General features: G+C 45.6%; 1 protein-coding gene across 1 annotated transcript in view; it reads right to left on the reverse strand.

Annotated features, from left to right (window-relative positions):
* Lama3 (laminin subunit alpha 3) overlaps positions 1-15,973 on the reverse strand; it is a 243,587-nt gene that overhangs the window by 64,860 nt on the left and 162,754 nt on the right. The window contains exons 34-38 of the mRNA XM_023720392.1: positions 14,718-14,867; positions 11,778-11,876; positions 9,595-9,678; positions 6,218-6,445; positions 1,405-1,518 (exon numbers count right to left, since the gene is read on the reverse strand). Of these exons, the coding sequence (XP_023576160.1) occupies positions 1,405-1,518; positions 6,218-6,445; positions 9,595-9,678; positions 11,778-11,876; positions 14,718-14,867 (675 nt within the window). The remainder of the gene's footprint in view (positions 1-1,404; positions 1,519-6,217; positions 6,446-9,594; positions 9,679-11,777; positions 11,877-14,717; positions 14,868-15,973) is intronic.

Consider the following 15,973-nt stretch of genomic DNA (forward strand, 5'->3'; position numbering starts at 1 on the left):
ACAAATGAAGACAAAGTCATAAAGAAAGGGAACATTATTTGATTTCAATATGAATTATGACTGTTGCAAGTCAGCCTTTCATGAGGTGAACAATGAACTGTAGAGGAAATTCCCTTTTTTCCTGGGCAGCTTCCATAAGGTGAACTCAACATCTACCAATGGTTTAGTGATAAAAAATATTTATTTTTAATTAAAGCATTCACCTGTGATACACACAACAGACAGTATCAAACATAAACTGTGGCACAGGAATACTTAGGAGCTGGGAAACAACATTTCTCCATTTTTTTTTATTCTTTTGGACACATGATATTAAACATTAACTTATTAGGAATGGTTTGGATGTAGAAAACAATCTTTCTTAGTATCTTTTATTTTTGTTGAGCTTATAAGGTTATAATTCAACAAAATATTCTATTGGGCGGCCTTTTACAGTGCTTTCTTGTTCTGGCCTGTCCCATCTTGCAGAGGAGGCAGATGTCTGGGACATGCTGAACTGGCTCAGATAGCCTAGGAACGCAAGGAGGTGCGACATGGGCAGCACTACGCCACACACAGGAAGCCCACACCGGCAAGGGGTATCTCCAAAGGGGCTCAACACAACTGGGCCCTGGGTTCCTGGGAGCACCGGACTGGAGAGACCACAGATCTCAGGAAGAACTCTGACCAAAGGGGAAAAGGAAGCAAAATTTTAAAAAAGGTTCTGCTGCAAGATGCAGGAGAAAATTTTCTGGTTTTAAGTAGAAAAATTTTATAATATCTTCCAAAACTCGGTTAGTTTTTGACAGTTAAGCTACAGACATCAAGGACTGCCCAGGGGTCTTGACACTGAGTCAAGACAGGGTAGCAGCAGCGTGCAGACACTATAAGGAAGGGGACAGGTGGGCAGCCCTTTGTTCCCCCAGCACCCCCACTTTTTTCCTGTAACCCTGCTTTGTATTGGCAATGATGAAGCTTTCTGTTGGACTGAGAAGAAGCGGTAGCCTTTCTCAGTGTCCCCTCTCTTGGGTTCTTGTTTTGTTATTACTGTCACTGGTCACCTGACAGCAGTAAGCCCCCCTCGTGTAGCCTCCTGCTGTCCCAACAAAAGTGGGGCCCAAAGTAACGCCTCTGGCTTATCATATCCTGGCAAGAGTTAAATGCCATGATCCACCTAAGGACTCCATTAATGAGGCACAGATGCAGAAGACGCGGTGCTGTGTGATGGCGCAGACAGGTGTCCTCCGTGGACGGTGCACGTTAGGAGGCAGGAAATGTGCGCGGAGCTCACAGAGTTTAGCCTGATAGTGCCAGAGCACTCTAGCCCTCTGCTTAGGGTTTGCTGGGGGTGTGGCATTAATTCGGGCAAAGGGACTGGGGAAGAGAAATAGATTAATGATAGTATCAAACTACCAATTTACTCACAATACATTCTCCTGACCCATCCTGACATCGGTTCGAATGTCCGTGGCATTTGCAGGGAACACAGTGTCCGGTATACAAGCCTTTGTAATTCCGATAGTATCCAGGGCTGCAACCCTAGTGTTCAAAACAAAGTTTGAATTAATACAAGGAAGGGGAACATTCACTCTCCGCAGCATGTGCCAGCTCTGTGAAGTATTCACGTTTCCCTCTTCCTTCTTTTACTCAGTGTGTGGGCTTCTAATTTCAGCCACTGGCTTTCCCTTCTTTTTGTTAGGTTGTGTTCTGTTTCCATGTCAGGGTGGGAATGAAGTGTACGGTGGGCAAATGAGAGCAAGCACAGGTGTGGGATGAGAGGACCTCTCCTCGTACCAGTTGTTCCGAGGGTGGGTGGAGTGGGTGCACAGATGAGCAAGTCAAGAGGATCAGAGCCCCAGCCAACAGCTGGGAGGATGCCTGCGCAAACTGCCTCAGGTTCAGATTCTCTTCCAACAGCTGGTCTGTCTCAAAGTACGGCTCTGGGCTGAGAGAGGGAGCAGTAGACTCGGGGTCCGGGAAAGGCTGTGAATCTGCACGATACTACTAGAATTACTGGCTTCTCTGTATTGCCACTCCACAGTCTGAGGGCAACAGGGAGCCAGGGAGGGGCGGGTTAAAGAGGTGCTGGGGTGGGTCCAGAACTCTTCACCAATGTTTGGTCTGTGTCAAACACACCAAGACCCAGCCTGAAGCATCCCCAGCTGGCTTCGCTGTTGCTTTGATTGTTTCCACTTTCAGCATATGATCTCCTTCTAAGCAACAAGTTATTATATTTCATCTAGATGAAAAGAATTATAGTTTTCATCTCTTGAATTGATGTCTTTCTTAATGGATTCTAGTAAAGAACACTTTAGTACCTTGAACAAAATGACAGCGCCCATTAGAAATCCTTTAGGTGTTGGCCTACAGAGAGGATCAAGATACGTTCTTTATTTTGGCAAAGCTCAGGAGTGCTCAGATTAAAATAGGGCACTGTCCCGAGCCTGTTCCACTGGTGCCATATATGCCCTAATGCTAAGGCATCAGGAAAGAAAAATTAGTATTACAAGAAAAAGAATGGTCATTTATCTAAGCCTCTTTGAAGAGCACATACATCTAATAGGCTCTGAACCTCAGCCAAAGGAAATCTTCAAATCACTGCTCCGTTCTTATTCATCCATGGCCAGAAAGGCTCTACTCGGTCAAGCAGAAGACAGAAAGCCCTGGAGTGAGGATGAGTCAGGAGCTCCTCAGGGCTGAACCTTCCAGTTGCTTTCAGGAGCACTTTCCAAATTTAGCAACGACTACTGATCATACACAAAGAAGACCATGATTTCCAATATAATGCTCCTGTAGGCTAGCAAATTAGATTGTGGGCTCCAGGAATAGGCTTGCCTGAAGCAGATCAAAGTATGAAGAGAATGTGCTTTTCCTGATAGCACAACTGCCATATCGGAATGAGATTCAGCTAGCTCCGACGTGATCACATCAACAACAAACAAGATCCACTGTTCAGTGGCAAATATGCTACGGTTATCACGTACATCACATTACATGCTAGCGAAATAATTATATTTGGTAAAGGACAAGTTGCTCAAATCAATAAATGGATCCAGTTAGTTTACAATAAGGTGCTTGAGTAGAAAACCGCAATGAAACACACTTTGGGGAAGGATGGTCTATCAGGATTAAAATTAAATGTCTACCTGAATTTCTTTTGATTCAATGCAGGAAAATACTCTTTAAGAGCTAAGCCATTTGACTCTCCATACACTTGTAAGTTATTGAAATATAATCATTTTCCCACCTCTATAAAATAAGCAGATTCATGTTTTACATAAAATGCGGTTCAAATATTCACAATGTATCGAAGAATTACCCTAAATGAAAATCAATGCATCCTAATATGTTATTTCAATACAGGGGCTTTGTAACTAGTTAAGTTTCATAAAGCGATAATCTTCCAGGAGATTTCCCAGTCAACTTTTATACTCTAAATGATAAATGATGTCCCTATCCAGAGCCCAGGACTATTTCAGCAGCCATAGGATTTATTTCTCTGCAAGTATACTTGTACCATCCAGGAAATATAAAGAAAGAATGGAAATGATAATGTTTCCTGCCTAACAAATCTAAGCATGTCTTTTAGATATGAGGCAAACTTTGATCACTTTTCTCAGGCATGGATTTTTTTCCTCAAGTTTCACTTTATGGGCAAATTTTCTTCTGAGCAGAATTTGGAAGCCTAGAGGCAGTGGATTCTTTTGTCCTGAGGCCTGAGTTGCTCTAAAGGGCACAAAGTTTCATAGCCTATTAACATCCCACAAGCCTGCAAGCTCTTAACTGTCTGGCATTTCCAGGTGGGCTGATGTTTATGGGGTTTGCGGTTAAATAGCTTGGGAGAGCAATCTGTCAGAGACTGTAATAAACACTGTCAGTCAATGTGACTTGGAGGCCACTGACCCTCCCCCAGCCCACCCACTGACTCCTGAATCGCCCTAACTTAAAATGTCTCCTAGCTGGGAACCTTTTCCCATGCCGAGTCAAAAGTAAAAGAGACTTTACCTGGTTGGGTCTCAACTCCACAAAACTTGCTTGCAGCTGACTTTGACCCGGACGCTGAGGAAATGCTACTCTCTGCTGCTGTGAATTGTACCCCAGACAATGTGCCAGGGCTACCCCGAAGATCCACAGCCATCCTGCGCCCAGGGCAGCCCGCTTCCCTGCCGGGGGCATCCTGGTCCTGGTGTCCTGCTAGCTGCGTGCGGAGCCTCTGTGTCTCTCCTTCTCTTATACCTGCCCTTCCTGCTCAGTGCCCAGGCCTGCCTGACTCAGTACGCAAGGCTGTCTGCGGCGGGGGCCCCACCTTTAAACTTCACACATGAGTCAGCCTGTGCCGGAGCACACGCAGCAGTCCAGCAGGTGAGTGCGCCGCTCTGTAATTCCTGCGAGGTGGGGCAGACATAGCCTTCTACCTGCCTGGCCTCACAGAGGGTTCCAGACGATTAGAGCAACCACAAATCACAGGCTGAGTCACTGCAAAGAACACACCCAGGCATGAGGGTGGTAGGCCGTGTTCCTCTCCTTCCCTTGGGCTATCTATTTTGATCAGGCCAGCAGTGAGGAGAGAGAGGGCAGGGGGCTGAACACGGGCATCTTAAGGGGCTAAATTTCATAAGAAATCCTTTTTTAAAAAATAGCACAGGAGGCACTGCAAGGTTAAGAAGTGGAGACGCTCCTGTGCAGGTGGGCTGGGGTACCCGCTATTAAGGCCTAGGTAGTGGAGGTTTGCTAGAACTGTGGACCCTGCATGTATGTAATACACAGAATGATCAGGTTTGCTGTTTCCTATTAATCATACTAACGTTGTGCCCCCTTCCCCTGGAAAAGAAAACGCTTAGAGCTTGAGTGCTGAACAGTTTCGTTTTATGGCGCATTCTGCTAACTTCAAGGTGTCTTAGGGCAACTGGATTTTAAATAGTGAAGACCCCCTGAGAGCCAGAAAATTGGAATGCGATTTCCCCTGGCAGAATCCAGAAAATTCCCAGGAGTTAAATTCTGCTGGAAGCTGTGTGAGGAGCCTCTATGGAGTCCCTGGATTCAAGAGAGCTATGAGTGCCCTTGTTCAGCTTGCTGGCCCACAGGGCACCAGCACCACGATGCCCACCTGCAGGTGTCTTTCTACTTAGGATTTCTGCAGCCCCCAGTGGTTTGAGCTCCTGTGGTTTCCTATGGTCATCATAGTTAATACGACTGTCGTGTTAAGTCACTGGGGATGCCTTTTCATATGGAAGCCCTCAAGGGAGTCTAGGTGAGACAGAAGAGCTAGCATTAGTAGAAAACCTACAGGATGAGGGCCAGTCAGATAGCTCAGTGGACTAAAGCTCCTGCTTAGGCAGGCACAGGGACTGGATTCAATCTCCTCCATGCACTTCCGCCACAGCAACCATTGAACAACAGTAGCCACGGCCCTGCACTGTCCCATGGCCGTGGGCCTCAACAAGGGTCACAAGGTGACTAAGAATGTGAGCAAACCGAGGCACAGCCACTGTCACAGACGCCTCACCAAACACACCAAGTTCCTGCGGGACATGATCTGAGAGGTATGTGGCTTCACCCCCTACAAGCAGTGCTCCATGGAGCTGCGCAAGGTCTCCAAGGTCAAGCACGCCCTCCAGTTCAACAAGAAAAGGATGGGGATACACATCCATGCTAAGAGGAAGTGTGAGAGGGCTGGCCCAATAGCTCAGCGGATTAAAGCACCTGCAAGCAGGCCCAGGAGCCAGGGGTTCAATCATGCAGGCCCTGTCCTGGGGTGCGCTGAGATGGTGATTGAGACTGGGCATGGTGGTGTGCGCCTATAATCCCAGCCCTTGGGAGGCTGCAAACAGGAGAATCATTATGAGTTCGATCTAGTAGTGAGACCCTGAACTCCTGTAGACCCTTCCAAAAATACAGAGGAAAAAAAAAAAAAAAAAAAGAGGAAGCATGAGGAGCTGAGCAATGTGCTGGCCACCATGAGAAAGGCAGCTGCCAAGAAGGACTGCGCCCCTCTGGAATAAAGCTTTGCAGAAAAAAAAAAATGCACTGAGGTGCAATTGAGACTGGGCATGGTGGTATGCACCTATAATCCCAGCTCTTGGAAGGCTGAAAACAAGAGGGTTACTACAAGTCTGATCTGTGGAGTGAGACCCTGTAGACTCTGTATTAAATACATTAGAGGGCCCCATGGGTCCCATGGTGTGGAATGAGCCACAGATATTGCCTCCGGGATGCTGTGGATGGGAGGATTTCCTACCTGACAGGAGGACCCAGTGTAGCCTGGAGGACATTTGCACCGCTCCACGTGGGGCGCCCGCTGTCCGTATCCATCCCGGAGCACATCCAGCTCTACCAGGCTCAGGGTGAGCCGCTGTGTCTCTGTGAAGTAGAGACCTCGGATACTCAGCCTCTCCAGCCTGGACAGCAGGACCAGCAGCTCCTCCCTGGACACCGGGGCGCCGCTGCCGGCATGTCTGAAGTTTCCCTGCGCAGGCAAGCACAGTGGCAGGAGCTCTCTTAGTTCATGTTGTGACTCCCCAGGTCATTCCCAGGGAAGACAGAGGACAATCCAAAGAAAAGACACTTCAGAGGCACAAGGAAAACTCAAAGTTAAATAGGGGAAGTGACACCTGGGATGTTTACATTCCAAAGTCAGATGCCCTGGGTTAGTCCCAGGAAGGAGAGTGAAAGGAAGGGGGAAAAGGAAGCTCAACAATCAACGGCAATATAATGAAATTAAATGTCCTGGTGTCTTACTTATTTCAAAGCAATGTTTTGTCTGAGCAAATATAAAGTGACTATGGGAAGATAAAAGGGAAGGAGGGGAAATGGGAACCAGCAGAGCCACGCAGCACAGATTATGTCCACCAAAGTGACAGGAAGCATGTTCTTCCCTTGCACACAGGCACTCATTGAGTTTTAAGTTTTAATGGTGGTAAAAACACATAGCATAAAACTTACTGTCTTCTCCATTGCAATGGTGTGTAGTAGTGTTCCAAAAGTATTCAAAGCTATAAACACAGTTGCATGGAAGACCTCCAGAACTTACTCATCTTGCAAAACAGAAACTCTAGGTCCACTAATGTGTAACTCCTCCTCCTTTTCCTCCTACCCTCTGGCAATCACTGTTCTACTTTCTAAGACTCCGAATGCTCGAGCTCTTTCCACTGGTGGACTAACTCGGAATTTGTTTTATTGTGCCTGGCTTATTTCAAGGAGCGTACTGTCCTCACGGTTCATGCATGGGACAGGATTTCCTTCTTATTTAAGGCTGAAATAATGTTCAGCGGGAAATCTACACTACCTTGCCCTTATCTTTTCATCCATCCAGGGACTTCTAGGCTGCTTCTGCTGCTTGGCTATTGAGAATAATGCTGCAACACACCTGGGTGTCTGAGTAGCTCTCCCACATTCTATTTGCAGTCCGTTCAGATACGCACCTAGAAGTGGCATTGCTATGTCATGTGTTTGTTCTATTTTAATAGTAATCAACCATTTTTCCACGGCAGATACATCGTTTTATATTCCCACCTACAGTGCAGGGGTCCTCCCTCCTCCACATGCTTGCCAACACTTTTTTTTTTAATAGTAACTACCCTAATATATGTAAGGCGATATCTCATTATGGTTTTGATTTGCATTTCTCTCATGACTACAGGTGCCCGGCATCTCTTCATATAAAGCCTGTATTTTAATCACTACATTCTGTTGTCTCTCTTGAACTCAGTTTTTACATCTCTTAAATAGGCATAGTAATGGTTACTCTCTCAAGACTATCATTAAAATTAAAGTAAGTTAATATAGATAAAGTGTTTTTCACAGTGCATAGCATGTAGTAGATGTGCAGTCAATATTAGCTACTGATAAAATATAATAATACTTACATAATTTTAATTTGTTTTGAACAGCTTAAGGCCTAATTTATATACATACAATAGTATTATCTCATTTTAAGTATAGTTTTCAGTAAATATAGGAAAGTAGGGCTGGCTAGATAGCTCAGCTGACCAAAGCACCTGCTTAGGCGGAGCACAGCAGCCGGGGTTCCAGCCCAGGCATGCCTTGCCAGCCCGTCCCTGGGGCATGCTGAGAGGTGGTTGAGACTGGGCATGGTGGCACATGCCTAGAATCCTAGGGCTTGGGAGGTTGAAAACAGGAGGATCACTATGAGTCTGATCTAATCAGATTGATCTACTATATCTACTATAGTATGATCTACTATAGATCCTATAGACCCTTATTAAATACATTTTAAAAATAAGGAAAGTACATAACTATGACCATAATGTAATTTTAGAATATATTCAGCACCTCTAAAAGAGCCCTTTGCCACTTTGTAGGCACTGCCCACTGTCACCGCGGCCCCAGGCAGCCACCACTCTGCTCTATCTCTATGGATTTGCCCGTGCTGGATAGCAATACCCACTGCATCTCAACAGTGCACAAAAACTTTACTTCTACCAAGAACTTCATTCCCTCTTCAGCTCCTTCATGCTTTTATTGTCACGGAAATTACATCTCTGCACATTGTGTGCCCATCAACACAGGTTTGTAATTATTGCTTTATGCAGATGTCCTTTAAATTAGGCAGGATTACAAATGAGTTATTTTTTTAATTTTTATTTATTTATGTGTGTGTGTGTGTGTGTGTGTGTGGCCAGCTCAGCCCACCAGGGGGCGGGGCAGGCTGGCATGTGGTGCTGGGGGATTGAACTGTGGTCCCTGTGCTTTGCTAAGCTTGTTCTAAGTAGGTGCTTTAGACCACTGAGCCATCTCACCAGTCCTACAAATGAGTTATATCACCCTTTGTATGCACCCACATGGCTGCATCCTTCTTCTTCACATGAAAAAAAAAAAAAAAGGACTCCAATCATCAGGTCCAATAAAAACAAGCTTGCAATGAAACCTTCCAAAATGCACCCTGCCAGGTTGAGTTATGATAGTTCTGTAAGAGGGATGCTTGGAAGGAGCTCCACACACTCTGAAGGTTCCTACAGAACCAGAGAGGAGGAGGTGATGGGGCAAATTGAACGCCCAGCCTTTGTTGCTGAGAGTCAGCCAGTCCTTCTTGGAAAACACTTCCCAGATGTTTGCATGCCCAGAGTCCTGAAAATGTCACTTCTGATCATTCTGCCAGTTTTCTTAATGTTTTTATGGAGGGGAAAATTTTTTGGAAATTCTTTAACCTTGAGTTATTGGATATACTGAGTTGTAGAAATGGAATGCTATTTTGAAGGGATAATAATCAAATAAGCATGATCAGATGTTTTATGAGACAATGAGTATCCCTCTGTTCAGCTATATTACTTTTATTTCTTTTGCTGTAAGACATTTTGCTTTCTACCCAACCATACCAAGAAGTTGTTGGACACCAACCAAGTCATTTGTAACCTCACAGGGTTTCCAAGACAAAAGTAATCTTGAAAGGGAGGAGGGTGTTAAAGTACCATAAAGATGGTACAAGCTACGTGAATATCAAACATTATACTTTTTATAATTTGTATCATTATCTGTAAATAAACTTGTATCTACGTAAATGTCATTTATCTTTAAGTCAAAAATCATGATTGTTCGGAACAATGAGAACAGAACAGAAGGGTTCCCCAAGCACCCCTTCTAGTGTCTTTCCCTTACCTCTAGCAGCCGCACTCGCCCCTTGTACACCTGGTCCGGCTGCGGACTGCCGGGCTCCTCATGCACGATGGACATGTGCTGACCCTGCGGAGAGAAGAATGTGAACGCGTGAGCGCACCGGCTGCAATGCTGTGAGGTGTGTGACTGACCCAGGAACAAACTCCGAAGGGTCTGCATTAGATGGAACGCCTGTCTTTAAAACAAGACTTCAGAATTAACTGACTCATCAAAGGACATGAAATAGAATCATATCAGCTAATATGGTGTATTTTTACAGATAGGAAGTCTGGAAAATTACCTTGATTGAAAGGGACTAAAAAGATGGAAAACAATTTTTAATTGCATTTTGTAGCAAACAGCAAGAAGTGCTGTTTTCATTACTGCCTACAGGGCCAGCCGAGGTAGCCAGAAGTGCTCTACTGGGTGCGTAGCTGGAGGGGGCAGAGGGTTAGCAGAGCACAGCTGTGCAACTGCGGAGCTGGGGTGCCCAGAGCCCAGGTGGCAAGGAACAGGGAGCTGGCAGCCCTGTCTGGAGGAGGCCCAGGCTTGCTCACTCTCAGTGTCCACCAGGAGGAGACTAAGGGTGGCTCTTGTGGGGCTGAATGCAGCGGTCAGTGCCCTCCACCAGCAACCCCGCCCAAGCATGCACGCAGCAGTGCAGCTTTCCTGCTGTAGCTCCAATGCCGAGGGCTGGGCCGGCGGAAAGCTGAGCATTATCTGGAATCCCAAATCACGGAAAACCTTAATCTGAGAAACATGGCCCGAAGCTCGTAATTACAGTGGCTTAGAACAAAGCGGCAGAGTAAATGTTTCATGAGCCTAAACTATTGCCTATGTTTGAAAGTAAAATTGAAGAGACATTTCCGTAATTATCTCTCATGGAGTTTCAATAGTATGCATAGTAAACTCCTCAGCAGTAGAAAATAAGCACAAGTGCACCAAAAGCCTCAACTATGAGGTACTCTGCAAAAACAGGAAACCCTAAAGCAGAGCTGCTGAGGCAGTACTTTTATTGCCCAGCCATTTTTCTAGACCATAATGGTAGTGCTTTATCTTCAAGATGCTCTGCAAAGGGTCCCTGGAGTTTTAAAACAAATCAGGAGATGTGCATGCAAGTGGAAATGGCCGAGCAGGGCAATACCTGATCATGAAGCAGGCGAGGCCCTTGGCTGGGACAAAATACGTGAGCCTGACTGTTCCCTCTGTGTAGTGAATGACACAAGGGGACCCTTCAGGAAGCTGGAGATGCCCTGCATTCATCACAGTGCATGAACCAGAGCAAAAGTCACCATCCGGAGATGGCACCGCACCCTGCATCCCAGGGATGGCGCCTTCCTTCCATGACAGGAGATCAAGGTGGAGTATGATGTCACCTGTGCCTCCAGCAATTTTTAAGGTCACAGTCTGGACCCGGCCAGGCACAGTGTGTGGATGTGGTGCCTCAAAAATCCTGGTGTGCCCCTTCCTATCTGTATTAAGTTAAATTCCCAGCACAGTGTGTGACACTGCCCCTCCACCCTCCCGGGCTCCTTCTTGGTGTCTCAGCACACTGGCTTCTGGCTGAGCTCCACTGTCTGTCCCTTAGCCACAGCCTCCTGCCCTGCACCGCTGAGTGCCTGGGTTTCCATGAGTTCTGGAAGATGGGCATTTTTCCTTCTGTGCCCATTTTGAAGGGTACCTCTGAGCCCCCAGCCTTCTTAGGGGCATCTTGGACTGCACAACTCTGGCTCACCCAGCACCCTGCTGACTCTTCTTCCCAGACACCTGCTGCTCAGCAGATGGATGCATTTACCTAAGTCTCCAGTCCCCCCTCCCTTGTTTTGCAGGACAGAAGCCACCTGTCCTTCACAGAGTCCAGACTAATGTGGCCTTGCATATGTGAAGGACTCAAAGACATTTATAGGGCCAAACTGAAGACAAACACACAACACGAGGCAGTGACTCCTGAGCAGCAGGGCCACCCACAGTACTTGTGGAGAAGAGAGAAGGAAAAACGTTGGGTCAGGGGAAGCAGGACTTTAAGCGCATGCTCTACGCTCTCAACTTCCTTTCCAGATTGCCCCAAACATTGGAAATGGTTTAACCCAAGCTCTTCTGAGGTCACCTTCCAAGACGTCCCCACTTTAGCTCACCACCAACTGTAATGTTATTTCCTGCTAGTTGGGTCCTGTTCTGATACCTACGGTGAGCTGCACAGTCGGCTCCTTTTCCAGAAGAACCATGTCCTCAGGTAAGCCGAAGGACTTGATTTGGTAAGTGAGGTAGCCACCATAGGAGGTAACCTAGGATTCAATCAACAGCATCAAGAGCATCAGGCATTAAAAAAGACCATGACATTTCTGACATTGCCAGTTAAACAGAAGACCCAATGCTATTATGGGCTACTGGACTATTTTAGAATATTTTGCTGAGTTTACACACCTATAATATTCAATAATGGAACTTAGAAAAAATGGGGTATAACTATGAATGTCCATTTTGTATCTGTGTATTCAAAGTGGTTAGGATAGATATATAGTTACATTCTCTTAACGAATAGAATGATTTGTTCTAATGATGTTTGTAAATAGGATCTCAAATCTGCATCTTGTACAGCAATTAACCACTAAGAAGAATATATGCAGTGTGAAAAAAAAAAGAATATATGCAGTGTGTTATTTGTTGATACTGTACTTCCGATTTGATTTGAAACTGTCTCATTGCTGTTTATCAATAAAATTTTGGAGAAAAAAAAAAGAGACCATGACAACATGAACACACATAAAAAAGTTCCGAGACCCATTACTTCTAGAATGGTACACAGACAACCTGTAGGCTAGGATGAAAGCAATGCAGTAGGATCGCAAGGTTAGTGTAACCTCCTTTACCTCATTTTAATATAGTTTATAGTGTGTAGCAGGAACATGACTGAGTTTTACAACAAGAGGACACTTTTATTTAAAAGAAAAATATTAATCATACTGACACACACAAGATCTTTTCCTAGATGACCATTAAACCACAATTTATTTAACCTATAGCAAGTCAAGGCTATCTAGGCCCATTGATTTGTTATTTAAACTGAGGCTTTGGGGTTATAACTAGCAGTCACAAAACAACACTCTAAAATTTTAGAAAATTCCCCTGAAAGCAGATGGTGACTGTTTCACTGAGTGTCAAAGCCATGACTGGCTTGTCCCACAGGGACGCGGACTATCTCTAGATGCCACTGAAGACCATGGTCATGGTGGTGATGCAGCAGTGGATAGCCAGAGCTGTCTGACCTCTGGTCCTGACCCCAACCAATAAAGAAGAAAGGAGCAGCAAGGGGTGGAAGTCAGGAACAAGATGGCCTCAGCTTAGACAGGACAAAATACTCTTCCAGGAAAAAGAAGTGACTAGGGCAGTGGGGAAGCACCCGCTTGTTGGAGTCCCTGTGGACAGAAACTCCTTTTGGGACTGCAAACTAACAAAGTCTCACAGAACTGTGTTCTCAGGGTGTGGAAGTATTCCAGATAACTTCTTAAATCATCTTTTGCAAGTAAATATTGCTGTTAAATGGGCTATAATTTTAGAAAATACATTCATAATTTTTTTTTTACATTCCCTTCTATGAAAAGTGAAGCTTAATTCTCCACCCCCTGAAAGTGGGCTGGACTTAGGGACTCCCTTCTAATGTGTCAGTGAACAGAATAAGGCAGAAGTGAGAGTATGTCACATCCAAAATTAGGTCATAGAACATCTGTGGCTTTTCTTGAGCTCTTCTGTTCATTCTCTCCTGTCTATCTAATCTGTTGCTTTGAGGGAGGTCAGCTGCCATAGGATGAGGACCCTCAGGTATCCCAGGAAGGATCTTGGTGAGGAGGATCTGAAGGCTCCAGCCAACAGCAAACAAAGAACAGAAGCCTGCTAGCAATGAGGTGAAAGAACTTAGAAGCAGACCCTCCAGTCCCAGTGACCACAGCTCTGGGTGACACGGTGACCACAACTCTGGACCACTGTTTCCTGGAGCCCTGATCCACAGAAACCACGTAGCACAATTGTTTGTAATGCCAAGTATTGGGGGCAGTTTGTGACAGGCCACGTATGAAGAGGAATACGTAATGAGGTAATTGGGTCATAGGAGAGAGCTAACACTTCTCTACACTCAGACTTCAAAGCTCATAGGCCTTCAGCTGGAAGATGGAACTGAAGACCTTGAGTTGACAAGACCCTAAAAGTCATACTCAGCATGAGATTATGCCATTGCCCAAGCCAGGGTCAGTGAAAGCCATCCCTTTTCCAAACCTCTCCCCTGCTAAGCTTGAAGCACCTGTCGCCTGATGGTGTTTCTGCACAAGGCCTGCATTTCTATCCTCAGAAAGTGGGCAGAGCTGGCTGGGTCCTTGAATAATAATCTAAGCAGCACAGGAAGAGCAGCTCACGTATTAGCTCCCTGAGGAGTAAGTAAATATACGTGATTCTGCTCATGAAAGCGCAACTGCCACGGAGCTGCGCTTCCTTAATGAGCTCATGAGTCACTTTCCAGCCTTTGTTTTCCTGACAAGGAGCCTTTCTTCTGCTTTGAAACAAAGAATTCTCAGGTTTGGCATTTAAAAGCATACCTGTCCCGCTTGCAACAGATATCATATAAATGGCTCTATGTTTTCCTAGAGGAAAATTCTTGATCAGTCCAAAACTGGAGGAAAATCATTGTACATGATTTCTTTTGCTGAGGTGGGGAAGGCGCATATAGGAAGGGCCCGTGAAGCACTTGCTCTGGTCTCTGACCAGAAGTGAGCAGGGTGTCCTCTTCATTATTGGTTCATCTCATTTCTTTTTCTTTTTTCATGCAGTACTAGGCATTGAACCCAGGCCTTGTGCATGCAAGACAAATGCTCTACCACTGAGCTACGCCCCCAGCCCTTTTTATTTTTTTATTGTGAGACTGGGTCTCACTAAGTTTCCCAGGCTGGCCTGGAACTTGTGGCTTTCCTGCCTCAGCCTCCAGAGCAGCTGGGATTTCAGGTGTGTGCCCGTGTACTCAGCTTTGGCATAATTTCCAAAACACCTTCCTGATGCTTGCTTCCAGAGCCCCTGTCACCATTGTTCATGCAGTGACAGAGGAGGCCCAGAGAGGGCTCAGAAGGATGGGCTGTCATTACCTTGTCCCCCAGGTAGAATGGAGGTGCAACCCAGGACAGACTGTGGACTGTTGAGGGCAGCTCTTGGATGTCTGCTACCATGCTGTCGCTGAGCACATTGTAGATCACGGGGACGTTGATCTCCAGGTGCCAGCCTTTCATTTCCTTTACCTGGAGACACGATCATGGCATGGAAATGAGTTCTTAAGTTTTCTGTGTGATCACAAAAGGCCACAGAATAGCTGCTAGTTTCAAAGGCTTCCGTGTGTCTTTGGGCGTGGGGGCGTGGATTATACCCAGGGTCTCCCACATGCCAAAGCACATGGTCTACCACTGGGCTATGCCCCTAGCCCAAGACAAGTGTCTGCTCTTGAGCCTCCCTGGCCCACATGGCCAAGGCCTCAACCACCAATGTTCCCATCTCACCCACAGTAACCAGAGGTTTTCAGAGGCTGTGACAAGACACATGTGAGATTTACCTTCCTACCCCAGCAAACAACTGGGTCCTTGACATTTAGGAGCTGTTCAACAAAGGTTTGGACAATGAACAAGTGTATGAATAATAATTAGAATGGTGGGCCCATCTAAAAAGTGAGTTCCCTACAGAGAAAAATTGATGTGTAATACAGTGGCCTGCTGTCATTATTATTCTCTAAATGGAGAATCAAAGTTAAGTATGTCCCTGGTCACAAAAGAAGCCGTTCCATTTGGAGGGAAGAGAAAAGAACTAGCAAAGAATAGTTTAGGAATAATGCTTCCTCGTTCCCCGAGGGATACAGAGAAGAGGCTTCAGAGAAGATTTACAAACTAATTTTCTTTCCAATTTCTAGTCTGCAGTCCTTTTAAGGGACAGGCAATAAAATAGACAAACTGAATTTCCTTTGAATACTCACTGGGTCTAGGACATTACTCACACAAAGCAAGTACAAAGCTACTTGTGCATGGGATGGTGGAGATAACAAAAATTTTAGCTTTATGAAGCTAATTCAAAAGTAGCCCTGAAAAACATGATAAAACAGGTGGGTAGAAAAGGAAAACAGGAAGAGGAAAAGGGAATGGAAGGATACGATCTTACATTATCACAGAAGACACCTCTAGTTCCTGGCACAGAGTCCATGAATCTCCCATCACTTCCCCAATAGTAAAGGTGCAAAAGCCCCTTCTGCTCTAATATTTAGCCTTAGTCCCTACTTCCTGACACTAGAGCTTTGAAGACCATGACATCTCCCAAGTGATGAGTGTCATTTGTTAATGAGGTGGCTGGTCAAGAGCCCCTT

This window comes from Octodon degus, unplaced genomic scaffold, assembly GCF_000260255.1.
Source record: "Octodon degus isolate 3935 unplaced genomic scaffold, OctDeg1.0 scaffold00075, whole genome shotgun sequence".
Classification (NCBI taxonomy): Eukaryota; Metazoa; Chordata; class Mammalia; order Rodentia; family Octodontidae; genus Octodon; species Octodon degus.